The 24,042-nt window shown below is 42.6% G+C and overlaps 2 protein-coding genes and 1 long non-coding RNA gene across 6 annotated transcripts in view; all 3 read right to left on the bottom strand.

The window, feature by feature from the left end:
- Positions 1–7: 7 nt before the first annotated feature.
- gpx4a (glutathione peroxidase 4a) lies at positions 8–5,207 on the bottom strand. The gene is made up of 7 exons (XM_063200502.1): positions 5,032–5,207; positions 4,537–4,631; positions 3,222–3,366; positions 2,321–2,472; positions 1,507–1,531; positions 1,182–1,241; positions 8–459 (listed from the first exon to the last, which is right to left on the bottom strand). The coding sequence occupies exons 1-7, from the start codon at positions 5,080–5,082 to the stop codon at positions 427–429; spliced, it is 561 nt and encodes a 186-aa protein (XP_063056572.1). The 5' UTR covers positions 5,083–5,207; the 3' UTR covers positions 8–426.
- Positions 3,609–4,526, bottom strand: LOC134450623 (uncharacterized). The gene is made up of 2 exons (XR_010035128.1): positions 4,424–4,526; positions 3,609–3,886 (listed from the first exon to the last, which is right to left on the bottom strand). It is a non-coding gene; the product is annotated as an uncharacterized LOC134450623 (long non-coding RNA).
- A 5,049-nt stretch (positions 5,208–10,256) lies between the features above and the next one.
- Positions 10,257–24,042, bottom strand: part of arhgap45b (Rho GTPase activating protein 45b) — a 44,630-nt gene continuing 30,844 nt past the window's right edge. For all 4 annotated transcript variants that reach the window (XM_063200492.1, XM_063200493.1, XM_063200494.1 and 1 more), the window contains exons 14-23: positions 22,913–23,028; positions 22,363–22,461; positions 21,621–21,716; positions 21,108–21,271; positions 20,028–20,216; positions 19,125–19,262; positions 17,380–17,612; positions 14,261–14,519; positions 12,453–12,558; positions 10,257–11,142 (exon numbers count right to left, since the gene is read on the bottom strand). In XM_063200492.1, the coding sequence (XP_063056562.1) occupies positions 10,619–11,142; positions 12,453–12,558; positions 14,261–14,519; positions 17,380–17,612; positions 19,125–19,262; positions 20,028–20,216; positions 21,108–21,271; positions 21,621–21,716; positions 22,363–22,461; positions 22,913–23,028 (1,924 nt within the window). In that variant the 3' untranslated portion in view covers positions 10,257–10,618. The remainder of the gene's footprint in view (positions 11,143–12,452; positions 12,559–14,260; positions 14,520–17,379; positions 17,613–19,124; positions 19,263–20,027; positions 20,217–21,107; positions 21,272–21,620; positions 21,717–22,362; positions 22,462–22,912; positions 23,029–24,042) is intronic.

The raw sequence follows: 24,042 nt of genomic DNA, 5'->3' as shown, positions 1-24,042 counted from the left end.
ACACATGCAGCACTGAAAATAGCCTTTATTGATGTCAATAGTATACATTAAAATGACACAACGTTTTGGGTGGTTTTTTTTGTACTATGAGCCAAAATCTATTACATCCATATAGAATAATTATTAGTGTGAAGCAAACAATAGTGCCCTTCCTGTACTGTGATGGAGACAGTGGAGTGTTGAGGGGGGGTGGTATTGGGGGTGCTCCTGTGGGACATCAAGGAATAGCTAGGGCTCTTCCAGAAATGTTGCACGCCAAATGCATCAGGTCTGACCTGTCCATGGGCTGGGTTTAGGGACGGACCATCACTAATCTGGACAGAGCCAATTGATTCCCTGATGTGCCACAGGACAGGAGAGTGTGGAGGGGGCGGGGCAGGGGTTTGGAGGGCATCACTGCGAGTGCGTTGGTGCTGAAGAATTCGCCTACAGATAGCTGGGAAGATCCTTCTCCACCTCCTAAAGAGAAAAAAATCATCAGTAAAGGACCACTTCTGCCAATTCCAATATGCTGTTGTATTGGTCACGCTACAGTTGACTTGTCAGTACCCGGTGATGCTGCATTTTTTGGCTCAGCCCTTTCCGAAATATGAGCTATTCTAATGGGGGCAGCTTTTACATTTTAAAATCTTAACATTGGTCTATTCCGAATATTTTCCCAAAGGGTATCGCTGTTTGCTAGTTGTCTGCTGATGTTGTATAACCTTTTGGATGTTTTTAGGGAATAAATAAAAATGTTTTTTTTGTTTGTTTTGTTTTTTAAAATGTAGGCCTAAACAAACACCTGCCCTCATTACAATGACCAGGACCTCGGAAAAGGCTGAAGAAGAAGAAAAAACTGACAAGTCCATGGTAGTGTAAGCATTACAACTGAAAATATTGAAATTGGCTGAAGTTTCCCTTTAACAGTAAAATGAGGGTACCGTACGGCAAGGCCACATGAGGTACTTTCTTCATGCAATAAGGTCAGCGAACAGATAGTAGTCTCAGATTATTTTAAGATGTTCATCCAGGTAGCTATCTTATAGCCTACATTTGTTTTCATTGTAATCAATGTAGGCCTATCATGAACAGTGTGAGTGAAAAATATTGTGACTACAAAAATAAAGAAATGTGAGTGAAAACAACTAGTTGAATCAAAGCAAAGCAATTCCAAAATTGCCTGAATGGTTTAAACTTACACTTGGATCCTGAAGTGGTGAATATCTCTTGACAACATTCCCCTGCCGATCAATTAGGAACTAGAAATAAAAGGCAGAATTAAATAAGGTACGTTAATATAGCTCTAGGCCATGGTTAAATGACATAAACGTTTTAAAGACAACCTTGAATAATTTTGCATTTTCTATCATTGTTTTTGTATTGCAACTATTGTATGAAATTTTCTCCAATACACAAACGCTTTATGAAAGGCACATAATACTGAAAGGCCCTGCCATGCATAGGCTAGTATGAAACAAAAAAGAGAAATATTCATATAAATAAGGAATGTTTATCATCCAATACCTTGGTAAAGTTCCACTTGATGCCACTAGAGGACAGAAAAACACCAGATGTGAATTCTACACAAAAAATACTGTGTTGCGCTATCTTTACATACTCATCTGTCAGATCCAGACCTTTATATAAATAAATACAGCTGTTCTTTAACCCATTTTGTCCTAAGCCCTTTTTGGGAAAGGGTGCCCTCTTCCTATTAATCCTAAATATCTCAGCCTCCGAAGCACATATAAACATGAAATGAGTTACATTTAAGAGCCAAGACCCTTGCATTGCAATGTGTTCATTCAGCTCTAACATACCCACATAGTTAATAAAACAGCTACAATCTCAAAATCCTGAAAAACCTGTATATGTGTCTCCAGGACACAATGGCTTAAAGTACATTCCACACAATCCTAGTGATCAGAAGGAATATAGGCCTACTGCTTTGATTGATCACAAATTTGATATTGATTTATGATGGGCCTACCGCATAATTTGGTCACAGATCTGACATTGATAACTATAGGCCTACTTCATCCATTGGTCACAGATTTGGTATTGACTGACAATGTTGTCAGTGTTGCAACTGTACACTGCACCTTGAGGTCTTTGTTTACTTTTTGCTACTTTTTAATGCATTGTCCTCTTCTTTACCCTTTGTAGGACAATGCTATCAGTGTTGCAACTGTACACTGTGCCTGACCCTGTTCTTGTTTAAATTGCTCCTTGTAAGTCGCTTTGAACAAAGGTGTCTGCTAAATATTAATGTAATGTACTGTAATGTAATGTAATGTAATGTAATATTGAGTTTTTCTTGTTTCCTAAATGTACTCACTTTCCAAGGAAACCTTTGCCATTGGGCTGCTCCTTCAGCCACTTCCAGAGCGGGTGGGCGTTCGCTCCGTTGACATCGATCTTGCTGAACATGGCAAACTCAGCGTTGTATGATTTGGCAAACTCTTTTATCTGAGCATTACTGCCAGGCTCCTATGAAAAGATTGAAGAACGTTGTTTTAATCATTGTTGTTGTCACATATGTGATCATTTATATTTGCTCAAAGATGATCTATTATACTGTATATGCATGCAGACAACAGCACATCTGGTAGGGAAATAATGAAATCACTGCACTGTATACAAGACTACTCTTCCTTATTGTATAGAAAACCACTGCCGCACATATACTGTATAAAGCCATCACCTCAAAACCATATTTAAAATACCATATTATAAGGGTAGAAATAATGCTCAACATAAGACAATACATTATGTCACATCCTACATGTTAAACACTACAGTATGGTGCCTAATGGATTGCGTGTATCTCATTGTGCACTGTCAGCTATTTGTTGTATATGGCTGTCAGTGGCAGGACAAAAACTGCACACAGGGCCTCAGGACAAAATACTGATAGCCCCCCCCTCATAATAAGGCAGGGCCCTGGGCCCAGAGCAAATGCCCTCCACTCCTGATGAGTTAAGTAGAGTAGAGTACTTTAATTAATCCCAAGGGAAATTAATGTGTCTGACAACTTACATAAATACACAAATAGAAAACATTAATACACAATACAAAACATGCACAAATACCTAATACACATTATTGGACATTGCAATAAACATATAACACACACTTGAGTACAGCTATCAGCCTTATATCAGTTCACATACACACACACGCACACACACACACAGGCCCTGGTACTGATCGTCAAGGAGCATCACACTGTACAGTACCTGTCTTCCAAACTGGTTGGAGGGGAAGGCCAGGATGCGTAAACCTCTCTCAGCGTACTTGGCGTGCATCTCTGCAAACTGAGAGTAGTTCACGGGGGTCTTGCCTCATTTGGAGGCAACGTTGGTGATGATGACCACATCGCCCCTAGAGACACAAGAGACCAGCCAAAGTTAGACCAGGGGCGTCGCTACACCTATTTTACAGGGGCACGTGTCTGGGTATTGATTTGCTGTGCCCCAGTATGAGTTTCACACACACACACACACACACACACAAAAAATAACCTTGCTACCTTGGAATTTAGCTCATGTTAAGCATACAGAATGCACACAAAATCGTGGTCATGCACGTCTTGCAATAATATAATTGATTTCAACACTTAAAAAAAAAAAAATCTCTCAGGGCCCTACTGTGCCCCTGGGTCAGCTGACTCCCCTGAGTTAGACCAAAAATATGAAGTGAGGAAACCAGTATCATCAAAAAAGAGGGAGTCCAAAGCACTCTTCTTATCCAAAAATGATAAATAGCCTTCATTGCATGGCTATTTTAAGTTAAAAACATGATCAGGGCAGACACCCACACGCAGCTGCGCAGAGCCTTCTTTAGGGTGGGTTAGTTAGACCAAAGATCTTTTACAATCTTTCTGTATTATCTCTGGTTAACCCTATCCAGACTGGGGGGGGGCTAAAAGTGCCCGCACCAACTTTGATGTCGTATAATTCCTTAACGACTTAAGCTATGACTACGAAACTTTGTGACTTTTCCTAACATTTAGTTGGCTACAGTTAGGTACCGAAAGATTAGGTTTATCATTTTTTCTGTGTCCATGGCAACGGTTTTCTGACAGGTATGTCTGACCAAAAATCACTTAACCATATCTATGACGCCATATATTTTCATATTTTTTTGTTATTTCCATTAGCATCAGACAACTTTGTGAGCATTTAAGTGGTTTGAAGCATAAAATCATTAAAATTTAAGTGCATTACCTACATTTGTTGGAAAATCCATTATGGCGAGATTTTGGACATAATAACATAATGATGTCATAATGATGTCATAATAATAGATAATTACACATGTTATGTCATTCATAGCTGTCCATATGTAGATCATCTCCCCCAAGTTTCGTAGTCATACTGTATTCCCCCCCCCCCAGGCCCAGGAATGCCAAAAAAGCCCAGTCTGAATAGGGTTAAACTACTGAATTATCTGGAGACTCTCCAGTCAGAAGTCAAAAGAAATCTCTCACAATTGTCTCGATTGGATTGTTTCTCCACACAGTTTGTCTTGTTGTAAAGGTGTGCATCTTACCTGTATTTCTCGAGGGACACCTCGTTGCCATCTATATCTGTTGCTGAAAACTCATAAATAGAAGTGGCCGTCTGCCAATCCTCCAGTGGTGCAGACTGAAACAAAAATGTGAAAAACGTGACTCACAAAAAAACAAAAAAAACAAAAACGGCCTTGCTCTTCATCAAAATATTTCCCAGATGAATGAATTCCACAACAAAATGTTGTCATTCCACAATAAAACAGTGATGGACAGCTAGACTATATAAACTCTATAGGCTATTGTGTTGTGTGCCACTCAAAATGGGGCCTGGCATAGCCCTACTGTGGCCTAAGGGTAGGGCACTAGGTTACTACGCCAGCGACCTGGGTTCAATTCCGGTCTGGATCATTAGCCAGCTAGCTCCAAGTCTCTCTCTCCCCACTTGCTTCCTGTCCCTCTGTCACTACTGTACTAGCATAATTAAAAAAACACTAAAGTCCCAAAAGTTATATATTTTATAAAATCAGCCCTACCATAGTCTGCAGCACGAGGCACAGAATGGCAGAGCACCCAAGGAGCCGCATGACTGCCGCTCAGTATGGTCTACTGAACAGGCAGGCCGCCAAACCACAACTCCACTTTACTCCTGTGTCTGTTTCTGGACTTCTTCAGGACGTTTTTAAGGATCCTGAAAAGCACAGAGCTGAGACTGACCAGCTAATTTATACATCTCAAATCAATCATTAATAAGGAGTCAGAACAGGGCAGTCTGATAGGTTGCTGTTTATGCTGACAACAAGAGCTAAGAGGATTATAGAATTCCTTCCATGGCCTTTACACAAGTTTCAGGGCTGCACTGGCCATCTGGCATAGCGGGCATTTCCCGGCGGGCCCAGCCATTTACATTGCTGAAAATAGGGGACCGCGAGGGTGCGGGGCCCACTGGTTCTGAACCGGCATAGCGGGCATTGCTGAAAATAGGGGTCCATGAGGGTGTGGGGCCCACCAGTTCTGCACTGCTAATTATGAGGGGCCCCTTTAAGCCAGAAGTACCCAGGCCCTATATTTCTCCCCCAGTCCAGCCTTCACACAGTTTCCCCCTTATCACCTGTTGGGTAAGTACTGTACAACAGGCAGGTTCATAGGGCATTCGGTGACTGTGACTATCTTACACAATCAGGGCAGATTATTTGGCTGCCATACAAGAGTGAAACGTGTTCTGTTCTGATACCCAGTTGCTGACCATAACAAACAAACGACTATAACTTTGCACCATGATCCAAATTTTGTAATTTTAACAGTTAACAGTCAATTCAAGCACATTTTTTGTTTTACCATAAATGAAATACTGTGATGTCAGATCTTGTGTATTTCAACCATCGCTGTGCCAAACTCAACTTAAATTCTCTATATGCTATGTATGTTTTCGAGAGTATTTCTGTTGTGCTTGACAACGTACTGTGTTGTTGAAGTATGCTGCACAATCTCATAAACACTGAGGGGCTAAACATAGCACACCCTGCTGGAGGTAGCCTACTGTAATCATGACATATTATGACCCAGTGGAAAAACACTAACACAATAAAGTCTGTAACCTGTAATCATCATCACCGGTATGTTATCTTAGGTTCCACAGAAGAGTCGAGGGAGAGTACAGCAGGTCCACTTGACCAGTTAATGACCGTTTCAGCTGGTCAGAGATATGAGAGCCTGATGTAGGCTGTTGTTACTGAGTTATAAGACTACTACTACTGTCAAGACTGTACCCTATTGAAATCAACAAAGCCAACTTAAGCTTATCAAGAAGGCAACAATGTAGCTAAGGAAATATACAATGATGAAAATACAAAGGATAGGTCAAATGCCATGTTTAAAAGATGTAGGCCTATACTGACAAAACACACATGACACAAAACAGACACATGCTGTACAAAACTATCATTTGTAAGGATTTCCCCCCCAAAAAAATATAATGACAAAATATATCTGAAAGCTACCTACTGATCAGAGAGCCTCATACCATGTCTCATATGATTACTTCCTTCGCAATCCCCAACAGCCTCTGAACAATTCCTACACACTACACTGCCTCAGCAAGATTAACTGAGGAAATGGTGCGAGATTAGTTTTACCCCAAGTAGAGTATTTATGGCTGGATTTGCCTAATCTTTTTAACATTGTGGGTTGATCTGCGGTTGTGGGACCATATCACAAAAGAGTAATGCCAACTGTATCAAGGGAAAGGAAGGTTTTCGATTTCACCGTCATTCATATTCATATTGAAACATGAACACAGTAGCCATTTTCTGAATTGTGTCATGCTCACATAGAGTTATACAGAGCAAATAACAAATAGAAATACATGTAGCTTTAAAGCTGCAATGAACCCTGCCAGGCACAGAGTTTATCCCTTTATCTGCAGCCAAAAATGGATAGATTTGGTGGGATGCTTGTCTTTTTTTGAATGTCCAAAATCTATGTTTGTCTGCATGACATTTACACCTTTTCAGACAATACTATTGATCCATAGACCCAATCCAAAGAGCTCCAGTTTTGTTTTGTATCATTATCTCAAAACCTGTGTGGTTTGTCCACATCCTTTTTGGTGTCCTGGAGTTGACCCTTCTTGCAGGGCCAGATTAAGATAGATGGCCTAGAGCAGTGTTTCTCAATCTTTTTTAGGTGAGGCACCTTTTCAATTCATGAATGATGAAAATGTCAAGGCACCCCAAACCAACAAGCCGTAACATGGCATTGCATCCGATACCACACAAGCTTAGAAAAGTAACACATTTGGAGACGTCACACGACCTACGTTCGATGTTTCGACCTATATTTAGTTTATTGTGCGTAAATGGCAGATGAAAGATTCCACTGACTAGCATTAACTTATCAATTTAGACAAATATGTATTATATTACATAATTTATTTATCAGCCACGTTTCCGCGGCACCCCTGTTGAGAAACACTGGACTAAAGCCCCTGAAATTGCGGTAGCCCCCCCCCCTCGCAGAAAGAAATATATGACAAATTTATATAAAGTGTCATAATTCATAATTCAAGCCCACCAACTAGATAACAATAGATGAGTAATTTAAATACTGCATCTGCAACTCAGCACCCCCCCCCCTCCTTGAGCAATCAGGGGGACCCTGAAGGAATCACACATTTATTTGTATTTCATACTATATTTGGACATATAAATATATTTGTAAATATAGTTACATTTAGCAAATTTTGATGTCCTTGTAAGATTTCATTATAAACACAGTTACAAATGAGCACTGATCTCAAAACGTCTACATCAGACGTGGGCAACTCAGGCCCTTGGGGGCACATGCTGCCCGCTGAGCCATTTCATGCGGCCCGCAGAGCCTTTACAACAAAGGACATATTTCAGGACGGAGGGTTTGGGGGGTCCTCCCCCAAGAAAATTAGCGTTTTTTAGATGCAATTTCATGCATTTTAATGCATTTTTGTCCGGCTTAATGCTGTGCCTTACGCCGGACAAGGCACTGAAAAGGAGGACTGTCCTCCCTAAAGGAGGACGTCTGGCCACCCTAGGAAGTTATGTTTCCGTAGGCTACAGTGTTTCTTATAGTTGACACGGGAAAGTTGTAAATGACATCTGACCCTTTGGTCAATATTTTAAACCCAATGTGGCCCTTGGGTCAAAATAATTGCCCATCCCTGGTCTACATTAAATATATTTTATGGCTTTTGATTTGACAGCAAGATTAACATCAGGCATGTAGTGGAACAGGCATAGAGAAGGGAAAAGAGATGTGAGGTTTGGTATTCGAACCTGGTTCCTCATAAACTGTAAGTTATGGTCCATGCCCATTTAATGCACTGCACCATCCCAAACACAAGTGAAAAAAGAATAGAGGTAAATAGACTACACCAAAATAAATGTTCACTCAATGCAAATATGTCTTAGGTATTTGCATGTTTACAAACAGGATACCAATAGTGTCTGTATAGGCCAGTGTTTCTTAACTGGTGGGTCGGGACCCAAAAGTGGGTCACAAAGGGGTCCTGGGTGGGTCGCAGAGCTGTGGTGTAAAAATGTATGAATGAAATTTGACCAAGATGCGGTATTGAATACATGACTGATGTCCAAGAGAGAGTGAAACTCCTCTCCATTAGTTAATAGACATACAAATGCTGATGCACATTTTCAAATGCATGGATATATTTTTGATAATTATTTGAAGAATCCGATGGTGCGACAAAATATTGGGTCACAACCATTGAACCATTGAAAAATGGGTCCCAACCAAGGCTATTCCAGCTAAGAACCACTGGTATAGGCTATACAGTAGGCCTATGGGGCGACAGTAACCAGCCTACACAACAATGTGGTTGTGTCTGTCGTGTGTCAATGTCTTTTATTGTCAACCCCGGGAAGTTGACTGCGAATCTTCTGCTGCTAGCAATATAATGAGAGGTGTAGGCTACCGTATGTATGTACAATATGTTTGTGGAAATGACCGGCACAACCTCATTGTTGTATAGCCTACAGACAGACACTGTATTTGCATCTGTTTGTGAAGCAGCATGAAAGTACCAATGACATTTGCATTCAGTAAACATCTGTTTTAATATCTTCACTTCTACTTTTTACACTTGTGTTTGGCCATCACTTTGAGTTAACACTAGGGGGCGAAACTTAAATAAATGAATTCTGATTAATTAGTAGAAGGACATTAATAGGCTAAATAAAAGATATGAACACAAATCAGTTTCCATTCCACAGATAAACATTTGAAATATTTCAGCCTGTACCATTAACATGCAATGCAAGGTGCAAGTACAGCAACTGCTGGTGGTGCTGGTAGTCCCCCATTTGAATGTTTGCACTGAAGTTTGAATGAGTACTGTGCACTGAAGTTTGCACCTTTTTCCCTTTTCGTTTTTGCACCCTTCTGGGTAAGGCTCCTTCAGTAAAAAAGCACAACCTTTAAGTTAAAAAAACCCCACACAAACCAACCCAAAGTTTGACATTTTGTGTGTGCGCGACCCCTACATGCTGTCTCTAGTCTACCTGACTACAACACCAGAACCAAAAGGAGCGCAGCTTGTTTTTTTGCCAAACTCTCAGTTCTACCTAGTTAACCCCTTTAGTTTTGAAACCATCCATGTAAAATTCGTAGGCTTACTGGGATAACATGTTGTTTAGTCATGTTTCGATGGTAGAAAACTGAGAACAAACTTTACGCTTTGACAGTCTTTGCTTTGGTAGGCCTACCTTTGAGAAACTGCAATTTGCCCTAGCCTTGACTGTCTAAATTGTGTCCTGATGAACACAGCAGCACATCTGGTCTGAATATAATGGACAGCAGCCCATTAAGTCTCAAAGTCACATTCATATATATATATACACACACACACACACACACACAGACAAACAAACAAACAAACAAACAAACACAGACACAGACACACACACACAACACACAGCCCCATACCTTCTTTGGCTTCTTCTTAAAAGCAAGCATTTTGTGGGCCACAACCTGGTTCCACCACCACAGACTTTTACGATAAGATGTGTGACAGTGGCAGCAGTGGGCAGTCACAACATGTGCAACAAGGAAGTTCACTGTGATGGCTCTAAAACTTTGCATCAGGCACCTTCCTCATTTTGCAGCGATTTGCTTCAGGGAACACACCAAGTCTTGTTAGCCATACCCATGATGGTAAACCGGAACATCAGGCAGCAAGCATTAAAATGGGAAATGAGAACAATACACATAATTGCATCAGTTTCTCTTTATTAATTAAAAAACACGAGCATGGGACATACATACAAAAACGTGTAAAAAATTCCATTTTTACAATACAACAGAGGGACTCAACATACCCAACATATTTTTTGCTTTAGTGCTGAAATGGTGCTGTGAAAATACGGAACAGTAATAAAAAGTGATTTGGAATTTATACCAGGACGCTTTTCCAGATATGTGCAGTTATAGGCCTTCTCGAGGAGGAATAATTCTTCACATTTGTGTTTTTAAAATATATGATATATATGTATAATAAAAAGGGACAAAAAAAACACCTTCGTTAAGATAGCAATTAAAAAACAAACACTTAATTAAAAATACTGCATGGTCACTTCAGATTAACTCTACCTTCCCATCTCGACCCTGATCTTTATAGACGCTCAACCTGCGAGCACCTGACTTTGGGTAGGGCGAGACACAGACGCCGACACCGACACCAACGGCAGGCTCGATCCGAAGCAGGCAGTTGTTAGACTGGTTGGTATTGAGGGTGGCCAGGGTGGAGCCTTCTTCCGGACCCCCATCTGGGTCGTCCAGCTCAGGCGGTTCTGTTTCGGGCAGGGCAGGTGGTGTTGGGTCTGCGTCTCCTCCTTCTCCTTCCTGGCTGTCTGGCTCCAACAGGATGACAGGTGTGGGGCCTGGGTGTCCTCCTTCTCCTCCTCCACTGCTACTGCTCTCCTCAGGGTGCCCTTCCTCCTCCTCCTCCTCCTTTCCGTGGTGCTCTTCCTCAGCGCTGGTGTCACTGGCCTGCTGCTGTGCATGGCCTTCCTCCCCTGTGGTGTCCGCCTCCAGCTCTGTGTCCGCCTCAGAGTCCAGGCTCTGCTCTGCCCCTTCATCTCCTCCTCCTCCTGCAGTGCCTTTGGAATAAACACAGGGACACTGTGTGACGCAGGGACAGAGTGTGACTTGGGACCCACTAGTTTGACGCCCTCTCGGTACTTAAGTGGTACGTCAAATGGTAATGAAACATTTCAAACAAGCGATTTAAGGTCAGGGTTAGGTTTAGGGTTAAGGTTAGGGTTAGGGTCGTATGACGTAAGCGGTACAGTAAGTACCGAAAGGGCGTCGAATTAGTGAGTCCCTGACACAGGACATGGTGTGACATGATGTTACATAGGGACATGGTGTGACAACAAAAGCTCATAGAACTTGATAGTACAATTATGTGCAGCATATGGTCACAGGAAGTATGGCCAGTTTCCTAATGATGGATGAAGAAAACTGTACCACAACATTGCAGTATTATGCAGTTTTTGGTAACGCTTTAGAATAAGGTTCTTCTAATAAGCGTTTATAGTGACTAGTAAGCAGGTAGTAATACCCTTACAAGTGCCCAATAACATGCTTATTAACTTTGTTAACATCTTATAAGCTGCTTATTATGCGTTTACAGTAGTTTATTTTTTCAGTTTTTTAATTTAAATCGGTACACATATCCATCTTGATGTGCTGACTAATACTAGATATGGATAGCCTGGGAACTCCCATACTGCCTTTAGTTCTACACAATCGTTTCGATCTGAAAGACACTCACTTGTGATTAGGTCTGGTGTTAACCAGGCAAAGATATGGAGGCGTCGCGAAAAAACTAAATTTTCAAGATGGCTGCCATGTGTACCGATTTTCGTGATTTAATTCAAATAAAGTTTCCTCATCAGATGTTAACAACGCTAATAAGCATGTTATTGGGCACTTGTAAGGGTATTTCTACCTTCTTACTAGGTGGCTATAAACGCTTATTAGAAGAACCTCATTCTAATCTAAAGCGTTACGCAGTTTTTTAACAAGGAAAAGCTGAAATATTCAATCCTCTCTGAATGAATCTGCATCCACAATTCGATAATAAATCACAGAGGAGGGAGAGGGTAATGTATGTGAAAAGGTGAATTTGACATTGGCCTTCACTATTATATATATAAAAATATTTGTAGCATTTATATGTAGCATTACGTACAGCATGCAGTAATTCATTGAGGGCAAGCCCAATAATTTTACATTTGAAAATTTAATTTTACATACAAAATGAATTATGCGTCTGTATAAATCAAGTGGCATTAATAAGGGTCACTGCTAGTGCATCACAGCTTGTTGACAGTTTTGCCTGCGTAGCTTGATAACCACACGAGGGGCACAAGGGCAGTTTCCTGGAACGTCCGTCATTCAGTACCTTCCTCGTCCGGCAGCGTGTCTGTGTCGGCACCCACACCTCCGTGCTCATCGCATGCGGAGGCTCCATCGGCGCTTCCTGAGTCATCTGGTGTTACACTGCCGTCCTGAACAACAGGGGGCAGTAGAAAGAGAGAGAGCTCATTAGTTCTCCGGCAAAGTCTGAATACTTTTAACAAATGTATTATTCATGCATGCATTTTTCACTTTGACAGTATACTTTATTTTGGTCAGCACACAGCCTGCTCAAACCTTTGTGAACTTCTCTGGCAAGGTCCCAGTGCTTTAATACTGGGGCAGTTAGGAAGTGTGTCTCTCATTTTACAAACTTTTTAGAGTGATATATTGAATTTGAACAGTAATAATGGATATTCATTATGCTGACCATATGCCACGAATGGTTGCCAAAGTTGTATTATGGAGATAGGAAATACATCAGTGTGTTCTGTTGTAGTTTTTAAGGATTAGAGGTTAATCAAAAATGAATGATAAAATCAGAAATGAATACTGGTAATAAAATCAAAATCAATCCAATGTAAAGTTTAAAGTACACCGTTTATTTGCATATCTCCATAATCTTGTATACACACAGCTGCTGCACAGCTGTGCAAATAAACGTTAAAGTTTGAAGGTCCACTGAAGTGACGATACACACAGGAGACTCTACAGCGTTCATATTAAAAAATCCAGCCAGAAATACTTGATTGACTGTGATAAGTGAAGATTAAAAAGGACATTTGTCAGCGGGAAACACAAATCTTGATCTTGAACACCTAAAAAAAACCATAAACACTAGTCCCCTAAACAGTGCAACAAACTTCACAGTACATGGGTATGCAAATTGCACACACCACATGTCACACACAATTGCAAATCATGCTAGACAATGGGTAGGGATTTGGGAACCTATGGCCCGCGGGCCTCTTATGCCCCACGAGGCAGTCTTAACCAGCTCCCGATATCATTTTACCTTTATGCAGATTCACATGAAATATGACATGATTTGCAAAGCAATCTTACAAAATACATTTGCAATACCATTAAGTTATATTTTCAGGGTACCTAGTGGAAGTGGGGTCTGTTGAAAAGGTAGGTGACCACTTCCAACATGCAAGGGAATATCCTGGCTTCTGTTCATAGTACGGCCCTTGGAGGACTTCTTAAAATTTGAAGTGGCCTCTCGAATGAAAAAAAGGTCCCCACCCCACCCCTGTGTTCGACAGACAAACAGACAGGACATCCAGACACACCTGCTGTGTGACAGCAGCATGCATGCGTCACACTCATGATACAATTGCAAACCATGTTAGACAGACAGACAGGAGACAGGGCATGCACACAGACAGACAAGAGACGAGACATGACATCCACACAGACAGACAAGAGACAGGACATCCAGACACACAGACAGACAAGAGGCAGGATATCCAGACACATTTGCTGTGTGGTGGCAGCATGCATGTGTCACACTCATTATGATACAATTGAAAATCATGTGTGACTGACAGACAGACAGACAGACACACACACCTGCTGCTGCTGTGGGAGCATGCATGCGTCACACTCATGATACAATTGCAAACCATGTTAGACAGACAGACAGGAGACAGGGCATGCACACAGACAGACAAGAGACATGACATCCACACAGACAGACAAGAGACAGTACATCCAGACAGACAGACAGACAGACAGACAGACAAGAGACCGGACATCCTGACAGACAGACAGGAGACAGGGCATGCACACAGACAGACAAGAGACATGACATCCACACAGACAGACAAGAGACAGGACATCCAGACACACCTGCTGCTGTGTGGTGGCGGCCGTGTGGTGTCCGGTGGTGGAGCCAGAGTGTGTTGTGGAGGAGGAGCTGGAGTTGGAGGGGAAGATTGGGAGGTAGAAGACGATGAGCATCTCCACGATGCGGGCCTGCAGAGGGTAGTCGACCAGCGAGGAGAGGGACACGGTGGCGCCGGTGGGGCGCGGGCGCATCAGGGACGGACCGAACACGATGCCCAGGTTATTAGGACTCATCTTGTTATCCTCCTCCAGCTCAGCTATCCTGCACGGGAGAAAAGAAAAGAGGGGAATTCATTAGAAAAGGAGGAAGGAGAGGAGAAGAGAAAGAGAATGGATGAAGGAGGACCGAGAGATAAAATAAAATGAAAGGGTCACTGTGCAGGAAATGGTCAAAAAAGGTACTGCAACAATGCTGCTCATCGGAACTGGGCTGCCTATTGCCAAATTTGATCTTTACATGAAAGTTTCCTAAGTAATAAACAAATATTTCCAAGTACAGTCATTTTTGCAGCTAAAAATGGCTATTTTTGGAAATTCAAAATGGCGGACATGGAGAAGATCCCCTTTTCATGTATGAAAAGTGCAATTTTTTCAGTCATACTGAATACTGGAATTTGATGGTTGTAGCAAGTATTCATGAAAAAGGTAACATTAGTGAATGGGCAGCATGAAGTCTGGAAATAAACAACTAACAATCTCACAGAGTGTCCCTTTAAAGATTGAGTGGACGATATGGAGATCAACATGATCATTCTGATCCGGTGCAGTGTGTGTAGCGATGAAATTAATTTAAAGAAATAAAAAATGACGTACGATAAATCACCAAATACTAGGTTCAGGTGTACTTTTATGAAATGATAGAAATGTTTGGATTGTCATGCCATTGGAACATTGGAAGGAAACGTGAACTATAACTGCATGATATGGGTGCGATTGTGGTGCATCCCTGAGCATGGGTCTCATCTCTTTTGAACAAAGGAGCGAGTAGACAGAAAATTCAAGCACTTATGACAACAACATGTCCGAAGTGCAAATGTTCATCATTGGCGATTTAAAGGGAAAATTCCCCAATATCGGTCGGGACAAAGTGAGAGGTAATGTAGCAAAGTGCATCATGTACAAAGTTGATATTTGGCAAATAAACGTGAATGAGCAAAAAAAAAAACAGAAATCTTCTGATTAGCACACCGCCTGGACCTCATCATAAGCCTGCTAACAGCCCCCTTAGTATAAACAAATCAAATGGAATGGACCAATGCCCTAATGCACCCTAGATCAACGACTGGATGAAGCTCAAATAACAACAAGCTTGAGTGCAACAAGATCATAGATGAAAAGATAAAAGACTTAAGTTTACATCAGCACAATATTGCATGTGTCACTCCAAGGCAATGCAACCAAGCCAGTCATCTGCTGATTCACATCAAGATTAACTGTGAACATCTCAATGTTGCATTTTGGTGATGGAGCAAGCAAGGGGAACTCGCACACCTATATGTGTATGCAACAGTGTACTTTTATTGCATTTTGGTGTTTGGCAACATATTGCAAATTAGCTGATTTTACCTCCACATTCTTTACTTTAACTTTACTTTACTTTATTTCTTCAGGACATTGCACATTAATTAATATATACATACATGTACATATATGTAAATATGCCAGATTGTAGCCCAAGGGCTAATTTCCATCTGGTGTCCAAAATAGGCAGGCTAGATGTTTACAAGCAATAGAATTTAAAATCCCAAACATTCATCCAATATCAAAACAGACTGTTAGTAACAAAAGAAATAAAACCCACTACAGAAGCAAAAGGTATGTATGTAAATAAAAAGGAAAAGCAAAAAGAAAAAGGTCCCAAAATAGGGCCATGTGTTATGTGAGTGTGTGTGTGCGTGTACACTGTGTAGAGGCTCAGACCATCAGTGTGAACATTCTGTAGAACCACCTGGTTGAAGTGGACAGATTAAATCAGAATCATTTGGAATATGTGGCTCTGGAGTGTGACTGATGAATCCAGGTTGCCCATCAATGTATGTAGGTTAACATAGCCTACCGGTATATTCATTTTATGGACCCTTTTATGCAATTTTAATAGTGATGCGCACGCATGCATGCACACACACATGGTGTCCTGGTTTTCACATGCCGAAATATGGTCACCTGTCTTGTCATCACAGAGTGATGGCCCGTGTCCCTGTGTGGTGTTGTGTTGTGTTAAATAACTGCTGCAACCCAATTTCCCCCTTGGGGACAGTATACAGTAGACAGTATATCAACTTGATTTGACGGCTGAGTCTTGCCCACCTGTGCAGATGGCGAGCGATGTAGCGCAGCGTGCTGTGGTTGTCTTTGGGGATGATACCTACCTGTGCAGATGGCGAGCGATGTAGCGCAGCGTGCTGTGGTTGTCTTTGGGGATGCTAGCGTGTGGACGCTGGCGCATTTTGGAAGCCGCTGCTCGCTCTCTTCCACTTCAATTTATTCAATACTCTCAATCAACTTCACTAAAAACTTTGGATTTTTTACCAACTTTCTTGGACAGATTACAACTGGTCGCCGCTGCCTGGCTGGACGAACCATGACGGCTTTCCAACTATTATTATTAGTACCCACCTGTGCAGATGGCGAGCGATGTAGCGCAGCGTGCTGTGGTTGTCTTTGGGGATGCTAGTACCCACCTGTGCAGATGGCGAGCGATGTAGCATAGCAATGTATGTACAGCAGGGTAACCTATATTCAATAGGGTAGCCTATATTCATTTTAAGTAAGCTATAGTAAGCCATCCTATCCATATAATCCTTGGTCCTGCCCACCTGTGCAGATGGCGAGCGATGTAGCGCAGTGTGCTGTGGTTGTATTTGGGGATGCTACGTAGCGATGTAGCTCAGGGTGCTGTGGCTGTCTTTGGGGATGCTAGTACCCACCTGTGCAGATGGCGAGCGATGTAGCGCAGCGTGCTGTGGTTGTCTTTGGGGATGCTAGTACCCACCTGTGCAGATGGCGAGCGATGTAGCGCAGCGTGCTGTGGCTGTCTTTGGGGATGCTAGTACCCACCTGTGCAGATGGCGAGCGATGTAGCGCAGCGTGCTGTGGTTGTCTTTGGGGATGCTAGTACCCACCTGTGCAGATGGCGAGCGATGTAGCGCAGCGTGCTGTGGTTGTCTTTGGGGATGCCGGCCAGCTGCTCCTTCAGCCTCTCCACCAGGGCCAGGACCTCGGGGCTGGTGTTGGGGCCCTGGTCCTTCAGCTCGGGGCCCTTGCCCGTCTCGCCGCCCTCCTCCGCCTGCATGCTCTCCTTGGCCAGACCCATCAGGCTGTTGTACAGCTGGAAGCAGATGATGGGCTCTGGAAGCTGGACAAACACAAACACAAGAATAATAACAATTGCAACAATTATAATATAATAATAATAATAATAATAATAATAATAATAATAATATTTGTATAACTTAACCCATTTTAGCCTGGAGACACATATATGCTGCATTCTTGAGATTTGAGGGTTTTTTTTTATTAAACATGTGGGTATGTTAGAGCTTAATGGACATATTCTAATGCAAAATACGAGTCCCATCTTTTAAATGTAAAATATGTCATGTTTTTATGAGCTTGATGGGTTAAAGCAGAGCCTGTAGCACACTGCTGCTTAGTTTTTAAATATTCATTACATGCAAACACCCGACAGTCAAGTGTTTGCACGTAATATGTAAGCTGCAGTGTGCTCCGGCCTCTTCTTTTAAGTGATGTTTGTACCACTGTGATGCACCTGCAAGCTAAGGAATGATGCATAGAATCCCAATTGAACAATAATTTTGGCATTTTGTTTATAGCAATACTTGTTTTAGCATGTTTCATGGTACTCAAAGACGCTTACTTGTAGAGAGTTACTTGTGCACAATCCCTGGTGCTGAACCAGACAGTCGAGTGTTTGCATGTACAGTAATATGCAAGTGCAGTGTGCTCCAGCCTCTTTTGTACCTGCAAGCTAAGGAGTGATGCGTAGAGTCCCACTCCCAATTGTAAAAAAATTTGGTATGTTGTTTTTAGCAATACAAGTTTTAGCATGTTTCATGGTACTCAAAGACGCTTACTTGTAGAGAGTTACTTGTGCACAATCCCTGGTGCTGAACAAAAAGGTTTTTGAAAAAAGGTTCGATTGGAATCTGAGGAAGACCAAGAGGTCGAAACGTCATTGGCAATGAATGAATGAATACAAAGAAGAAAAAATAACTTAAAGAAGAAAAAATCCAAAAGAGTGTGTGAACCTTTTTTCAAAAACTCAAAGACGCTTACACACAAAACAAGACAAGACAAATTTTACACACAGCAAGCACCAGCAGCAGACGCAGCTGTGATATGCAACACTATTCTGCTCACAATGATCTGAAATGGATTCACATTTGCAGTGGTGGGTGGGGACAGAATGGGAGATCTGACTAAATGCATGCAATGGCCAGTCTGTAAGTAGTGATCTCACTAAATATAATGCCCAGTCTGTATGGAGTAAACTAAATGCATGTAGTGCCCTGTCTGTATGTAGTGATCTTTAAACACATTCACCAGCAGGGGGAGCTATGATTTAACAGCAGCAAAACACTTCCATGGGGAGAGCTGTGTGTGTATGTGTCCACACACATCACTGGAAGCTTTTACTTTCTCTTTTACGTTCGGTGTGTGTGTGTGTGTGTGTGTGTGTGTGTGTGTGTGTGTGTGTGTGTGTGTGTGTGTGTGTGTGTGTTAGTCGAAACATGAGCCCAGATGAAGGCTGAGGTGTGTGTTGTGTGTAAACATCTGCAGAGTTGAATAAAGTAGAAATGGAAGTACTCTTACAGATGTAATGGCAACACTAGTAGTATGATATTACCTGTCTCAGGTAGAGCTTGAGCACGTTGCTGATGTCATGTGGTGAGCACTGGGACAGTTCAACCAGCTCCTTGCCGTTCTCAAAAGCCTGACACAACTTCTCCACACGCGTCTTCACCCCGTTCACACGGTAGATACCCTGCAGGCAGGAACATGGACAGTCATCAGCTGAGAACTCATTTCAGCCTGATCATTTTTTGTATTTTAGCCAACGTAAAAGTCAGGAACATGGAGAATTATCAACTGAGAATTGACAAAAAAAAAAAATAAGGCTGAAATGTTTCTTTTTTCAAACCAAAGTCAAAGTTAAACTTCACTTGAATTTCCCTTCTGGCATAATGGTCAAGGTGTGTAGAGTACAGACAACTTCAGACAAGGTAGACAAGACTTAGTCACGTCATTCAGTGCACTGTTAAGTCAGTGTAAACTCGTCCCTCATCCTTTTAAATTACTTCATCCAAGCATGCCATTGTGGAATTTAATGTTTAACAAAAAAACACCCTCAGGGTGCAAGTGAACACAGACAAGTGCTTTTGCGCAATAATGCGGTATGTATTTGATATGGGACTTGCTGTGTGCATATTTGGCAGGGACTTTGCAGAAGAGGACAAACAAATCTCCATGCAAGTTTACATTCCCTTACTAGACCCATCCCCATCTCAGTCATCTCCTGGCCAATCCCAGCCCTTTCTTTTTCTAGTTCCCCATGTCCAGCCAACCCGAGCCCTTCCTCCCCTTCCGTCCCCATTCCCACCACCCAGCCAATCCAAGCCCCTTCCTCCCCTCCATCTACAGCCCCAGCCATTGGGGAGCACGTCCTCCTAGCTCCATCCGCCCCATCCCATGACCCGGTCTTATATGAACCTTAATCCCCATCCCCCGACCCGGCCGGCCTTATACGGACCTTTGTCCTGAGCGCCCGTCTCTCGATCTCGCAGATGCACTTCTTGACGATGAAGGGGATGCCGTCCGTGCTGCCGCCCGTCACCTGGGAGAAGTCTCGTCCGAACAGCTGCAGCCGACCCTGCAGCTTCTTGTGGCCACACTGGATGGCCATGGTCTCCAGGCAACGTTTGTGGCACGCCAGGTAGCACTGCGGACAGGGAAGGAGAATGTTAAAGCCTGCACGCCAGGTAGCACTGAAGACAGGTACACACAGTTGTACAGTATTACAGTAAGACAGTAATTCTGCCAGGAGTACTGTAATACAAAGACCGTATTAAGTAGTATTCATAATGAAGTACTAAGACGCTTGTTGCACGCCAGGTAGCACTGCACACAGGGAAGGTGTACAGTAGTTTAAAGCCTGCACACCCAGGCAACGCTTGTGGCACGCCAGGTAGCACTGCAGACAGGCACATACAGTACAGTTGTTCAGTATTACTGTAAGACAGCAATTGTGTCAGGAGTACTGTAATACCAAGACCGTATTAAGCAGTATTAATTACTATGTACTAAGACGCTTATGGTGCGCCAGGTAGCACTGCAGACAGGGAAGGAGGAGGTTAAAGTCTGCACATCCAAAAACGTCAGACCTGGGAGAGCAGGACAATTGCATGACAAGATATAACTGAAAAAAATCTGCTTCAACCAGGAATTTTCTGCTACCACTTTATTGTTGTGTGTAATATTTCGGGTGAGAACCTTCTTCAGACATCTGAGTGGGAGCAGACAAATTCTGGTTGAAGGAGACTTTTTTCCAATTGCAGCACTGGATGTATTACAGTCTTGTATAACAGTGCCTGCAATGACGACTGATAGGATAAGGAGGAGACTGTGAAGATTGTTTCTGGAAGAATCCCTTTAGGAACAGACAGACTGTTGGTTACAGTCCCTTGAGCAATGTGGGGTTAGATGCCTTGCTCAAGGGCACTTCAGCCATGGAGGGAGAAAGGGATTGGAAAGGTAAGGGTGGGGATTGAACATGCAACCCTGTGATCTACAGTCCAGCTCCCTACCCATTACACACCAAAGCACGGCTTACCTCCTCACACTCTGCTCCTTGGAAGTACACATAGCTGTCGCACTCGCGGCACTTGGCTGGGGAGCGCAGCTTGCGGAGCTTGTGAGTCTGTGCTGCTTTAGAGAGGCCGATGTTGCGGAATGGACCCGTAGGAACTGGAATCTCTGGCTCCATGCCATTCAAATCTGAAAAAACATTTTTGGGTTGGTATACTGTCTCTACTTTGATCAGATTTACTTCTAAAACTGCTGCATTGTAGTGACATTAAAAATGTCAAAGAAATTAGCATAATTTGCAAATATATTAAGGCTGAAAGCATAACTGTTCAGTTAATTCATTTCCGTTTTTAAAAAGAAATCCTCACTTTGAAATGCAGGAAATGTCCTTCATCTTCTGTCATTATTATAATTAATAAATATGGCAATCTGTACAGCTGAATCACTCTAATGGTGGGTAACTGATAAACATTAAGTTGAATAGAAAAGTGTCCATTGCTGGCATACACCTAAACAGGTGTAAACCAGGAGTACTCACTGGGGGATTCGAATGTGGCCACCTCCTTCTCATCAGTGTCCTCGTTGGATGACATGGTTCCCGTTGAGGACGTTCTTGCCATCTTACTGATGTCCCCTGCAAGTGGATGACAGTTTTTTCAATTTAATTTGGCAAATGTTATCAAATGGAGAAAGTAAGGGATAACACCTCACATTTCTGAATAAACAAAGAAAAGTCTGAGTGCCGTCCTTTGCTTCCTTCATTCATCCACGTTTTACGTTTACTGTGAACATCATTAGGCAATAACGTGAGTGCATCTCTTCCACTTTACATTTTCAATTGAACATTGTATGATCAATGAATTTGTTAAAAAAATATATGATTATACTGCACTGTATGAAATATTATTTAAGTAGCAAAGGTTAAGGCAAACATCGTCTAAGAGAGAAAGATAGGTTAAAACACACCCATTGAATGCAAAGGAGTGCGCTCAAAATTCAGTCTCCTAAGTGGGCGTTGCCCCTCCTTCTTCTTCCATTTTTGAGGTGTTTGCACAACCCGTGCGCTACCGCCATCTACAGCGCTAAGGGGACTCCATTTATTCTCGACCCTCAAGACTCCGAAGGTCTCCTAATAGAAGGTCTCCTAAAGGGGCGTTCACCCGACGTAAAGTGGATACCGGAAAACAACCCGCCTGATTTATCTCTCTCTCTCTCTCATATACGATTCTCTGGTTGAAGCCTGAAAAGTGACAGATGTCTAAATGTGTGTATGACCTGACCTGTGCTAGTGGTAGGAGAGCCCAGGCTGCCGCCGGCCTCTACGCTGTCCGTGTCGCTCACTGTTGAGCCCCAAGACTTGTGGGTGAGGTGGCCACGGCCTGGAACGACAGACATATCAGTCAATATAAAAAAAGTTATGACAAGAGAACAAAGGAAAATGTACTCTGCACTTCTGGGGTTGACACTACGGTGCACGGTGTCGAAACATTAGCCTTAATGCACTGGTCAACAAATAAATAAGCAAAAAAACAGAAGACATCTGTGCTGCACCAAAATGTATGACAAGTTAGCCCATGGGTTGGTGACGTTTCAGTAGGAGCACGCGTCAGGGTGGGGCAACCACACCTAATGCCACTATTGTATGGATGAAATGATTTTTGTTTATATTGGATTATCCAACCATAATTATTCATTGCAGTACAATAACTTCCCGTTACTGAGTAAGTTATGGGCATTAGCTGTGGTTTTACCACCTGACATTTGAACCCAAAAAACGTCATTGACCCACAGGCAGAGCAGCAGGTGTGTGGCCAGTGCACCTTACTGTACCTTTCTTGGAGTCACCCTTGGAGCTGACCGATCCAGATCCATCTGCAGAGTCGGCTGCATCAGCTGAGCCCTGACCCTCCGTGTTGAAGCTGTCATTGCGGGGTCTGGATTGTGGCCTAATGGGGAAAAGTCACTTTTTACTCAATCTCTCATGTTGTATGCATTCACAAAAAAAATGGCTTCAGACCATAGCTGTTTGTTAAGACTAATGCATACTTTTTAAACGATGTCCAAGACTTTTCATTTCAGCTAATAACATTTGTAGACTACGTACTTTTTGAAACAGTTTCCCAAGACTTTTCATTTCAACAAGAAAAATGAATTGCATTGAAACCCAACAAGATTACATTACATCATTTTTCAGGGTATTGGTTACAGTCCCTGGAGCAGTGTGGGGTTAGGTGCCTTGCTCAAGGGCACTTCAGCCATGGATGGAGATGTAGGGAGAGGTCAGGTGAGATTGGAACCAATCTGCAACCCCCAGATTAAAAGACCAATTCCCTAACCACAAGCGTTCCAATATGCGACCTTGCGTCCTCCACTTGTGCTTGTGGCCTTGAACCAGGAAGTAATATGTCATGATGACATCACTGACAACAGCATTATATTTCAATATCTCACAAAAGCTCAATTGTAAAGTCATGTTCTCATTTGCAAACTGGATGGTGAATGAAGAACAGTCCCCCAAAAGTTGTTGCGGCTAGGCTGACAGCTGGGAAACTTTATTCTTTTCTCCACAGAGGAGGGGCCAGGAGGCGGGGCGAGGCCACAAACACAAGTGGAGCATGGGAGGTCGCATATTGGAATGCACACAGGCGGGTGTAGTGGGGATTTTTAAAGTGGGGGTATGCGATTTTTAACGTCATCAAATAATTGGGCAACTTATCATGTCAAACCCCCTAACTGTCCATAATCTACCGTCATTGTTTCTCCGTTTTCATCTGTTTGGTCAATCACCTGCAATACTGCTATGTGATTATTCCTTTTTGTATTCAAACATGGGCAGAAGATTTGAAAAAAAAAATCTCTCTTCAGGAGAAGTGGGTGGACTGCGTACCCCCGCGTACCGCGCCCAATACACCACTGCACACAGACAGACAGTGCGAGACGGGCCGTACGTGCTGGACATT

The sequence above is a fragment of the Engraulis encrasicolus genome, chromosome 6 (assembly GCF_034702125.1).
Source record: "Engraulis encrasicolus isolate BLACKSEA-1 chromosome 6, IST_EnEncr_1.0, whole genome shotgun sequence".
Lineage (NCBI taxonomy): Eukaryota > Metazoa > Chordata > Actinopteri > Clupeiformes > Engraulidae > Engraulis > Engraulis encrasicolus.
The sequence above is the reverse complement of the archived record's forward strand: the minus strand, read 5'-3'. Positions and strand labels throughout refer to the sequence as shown.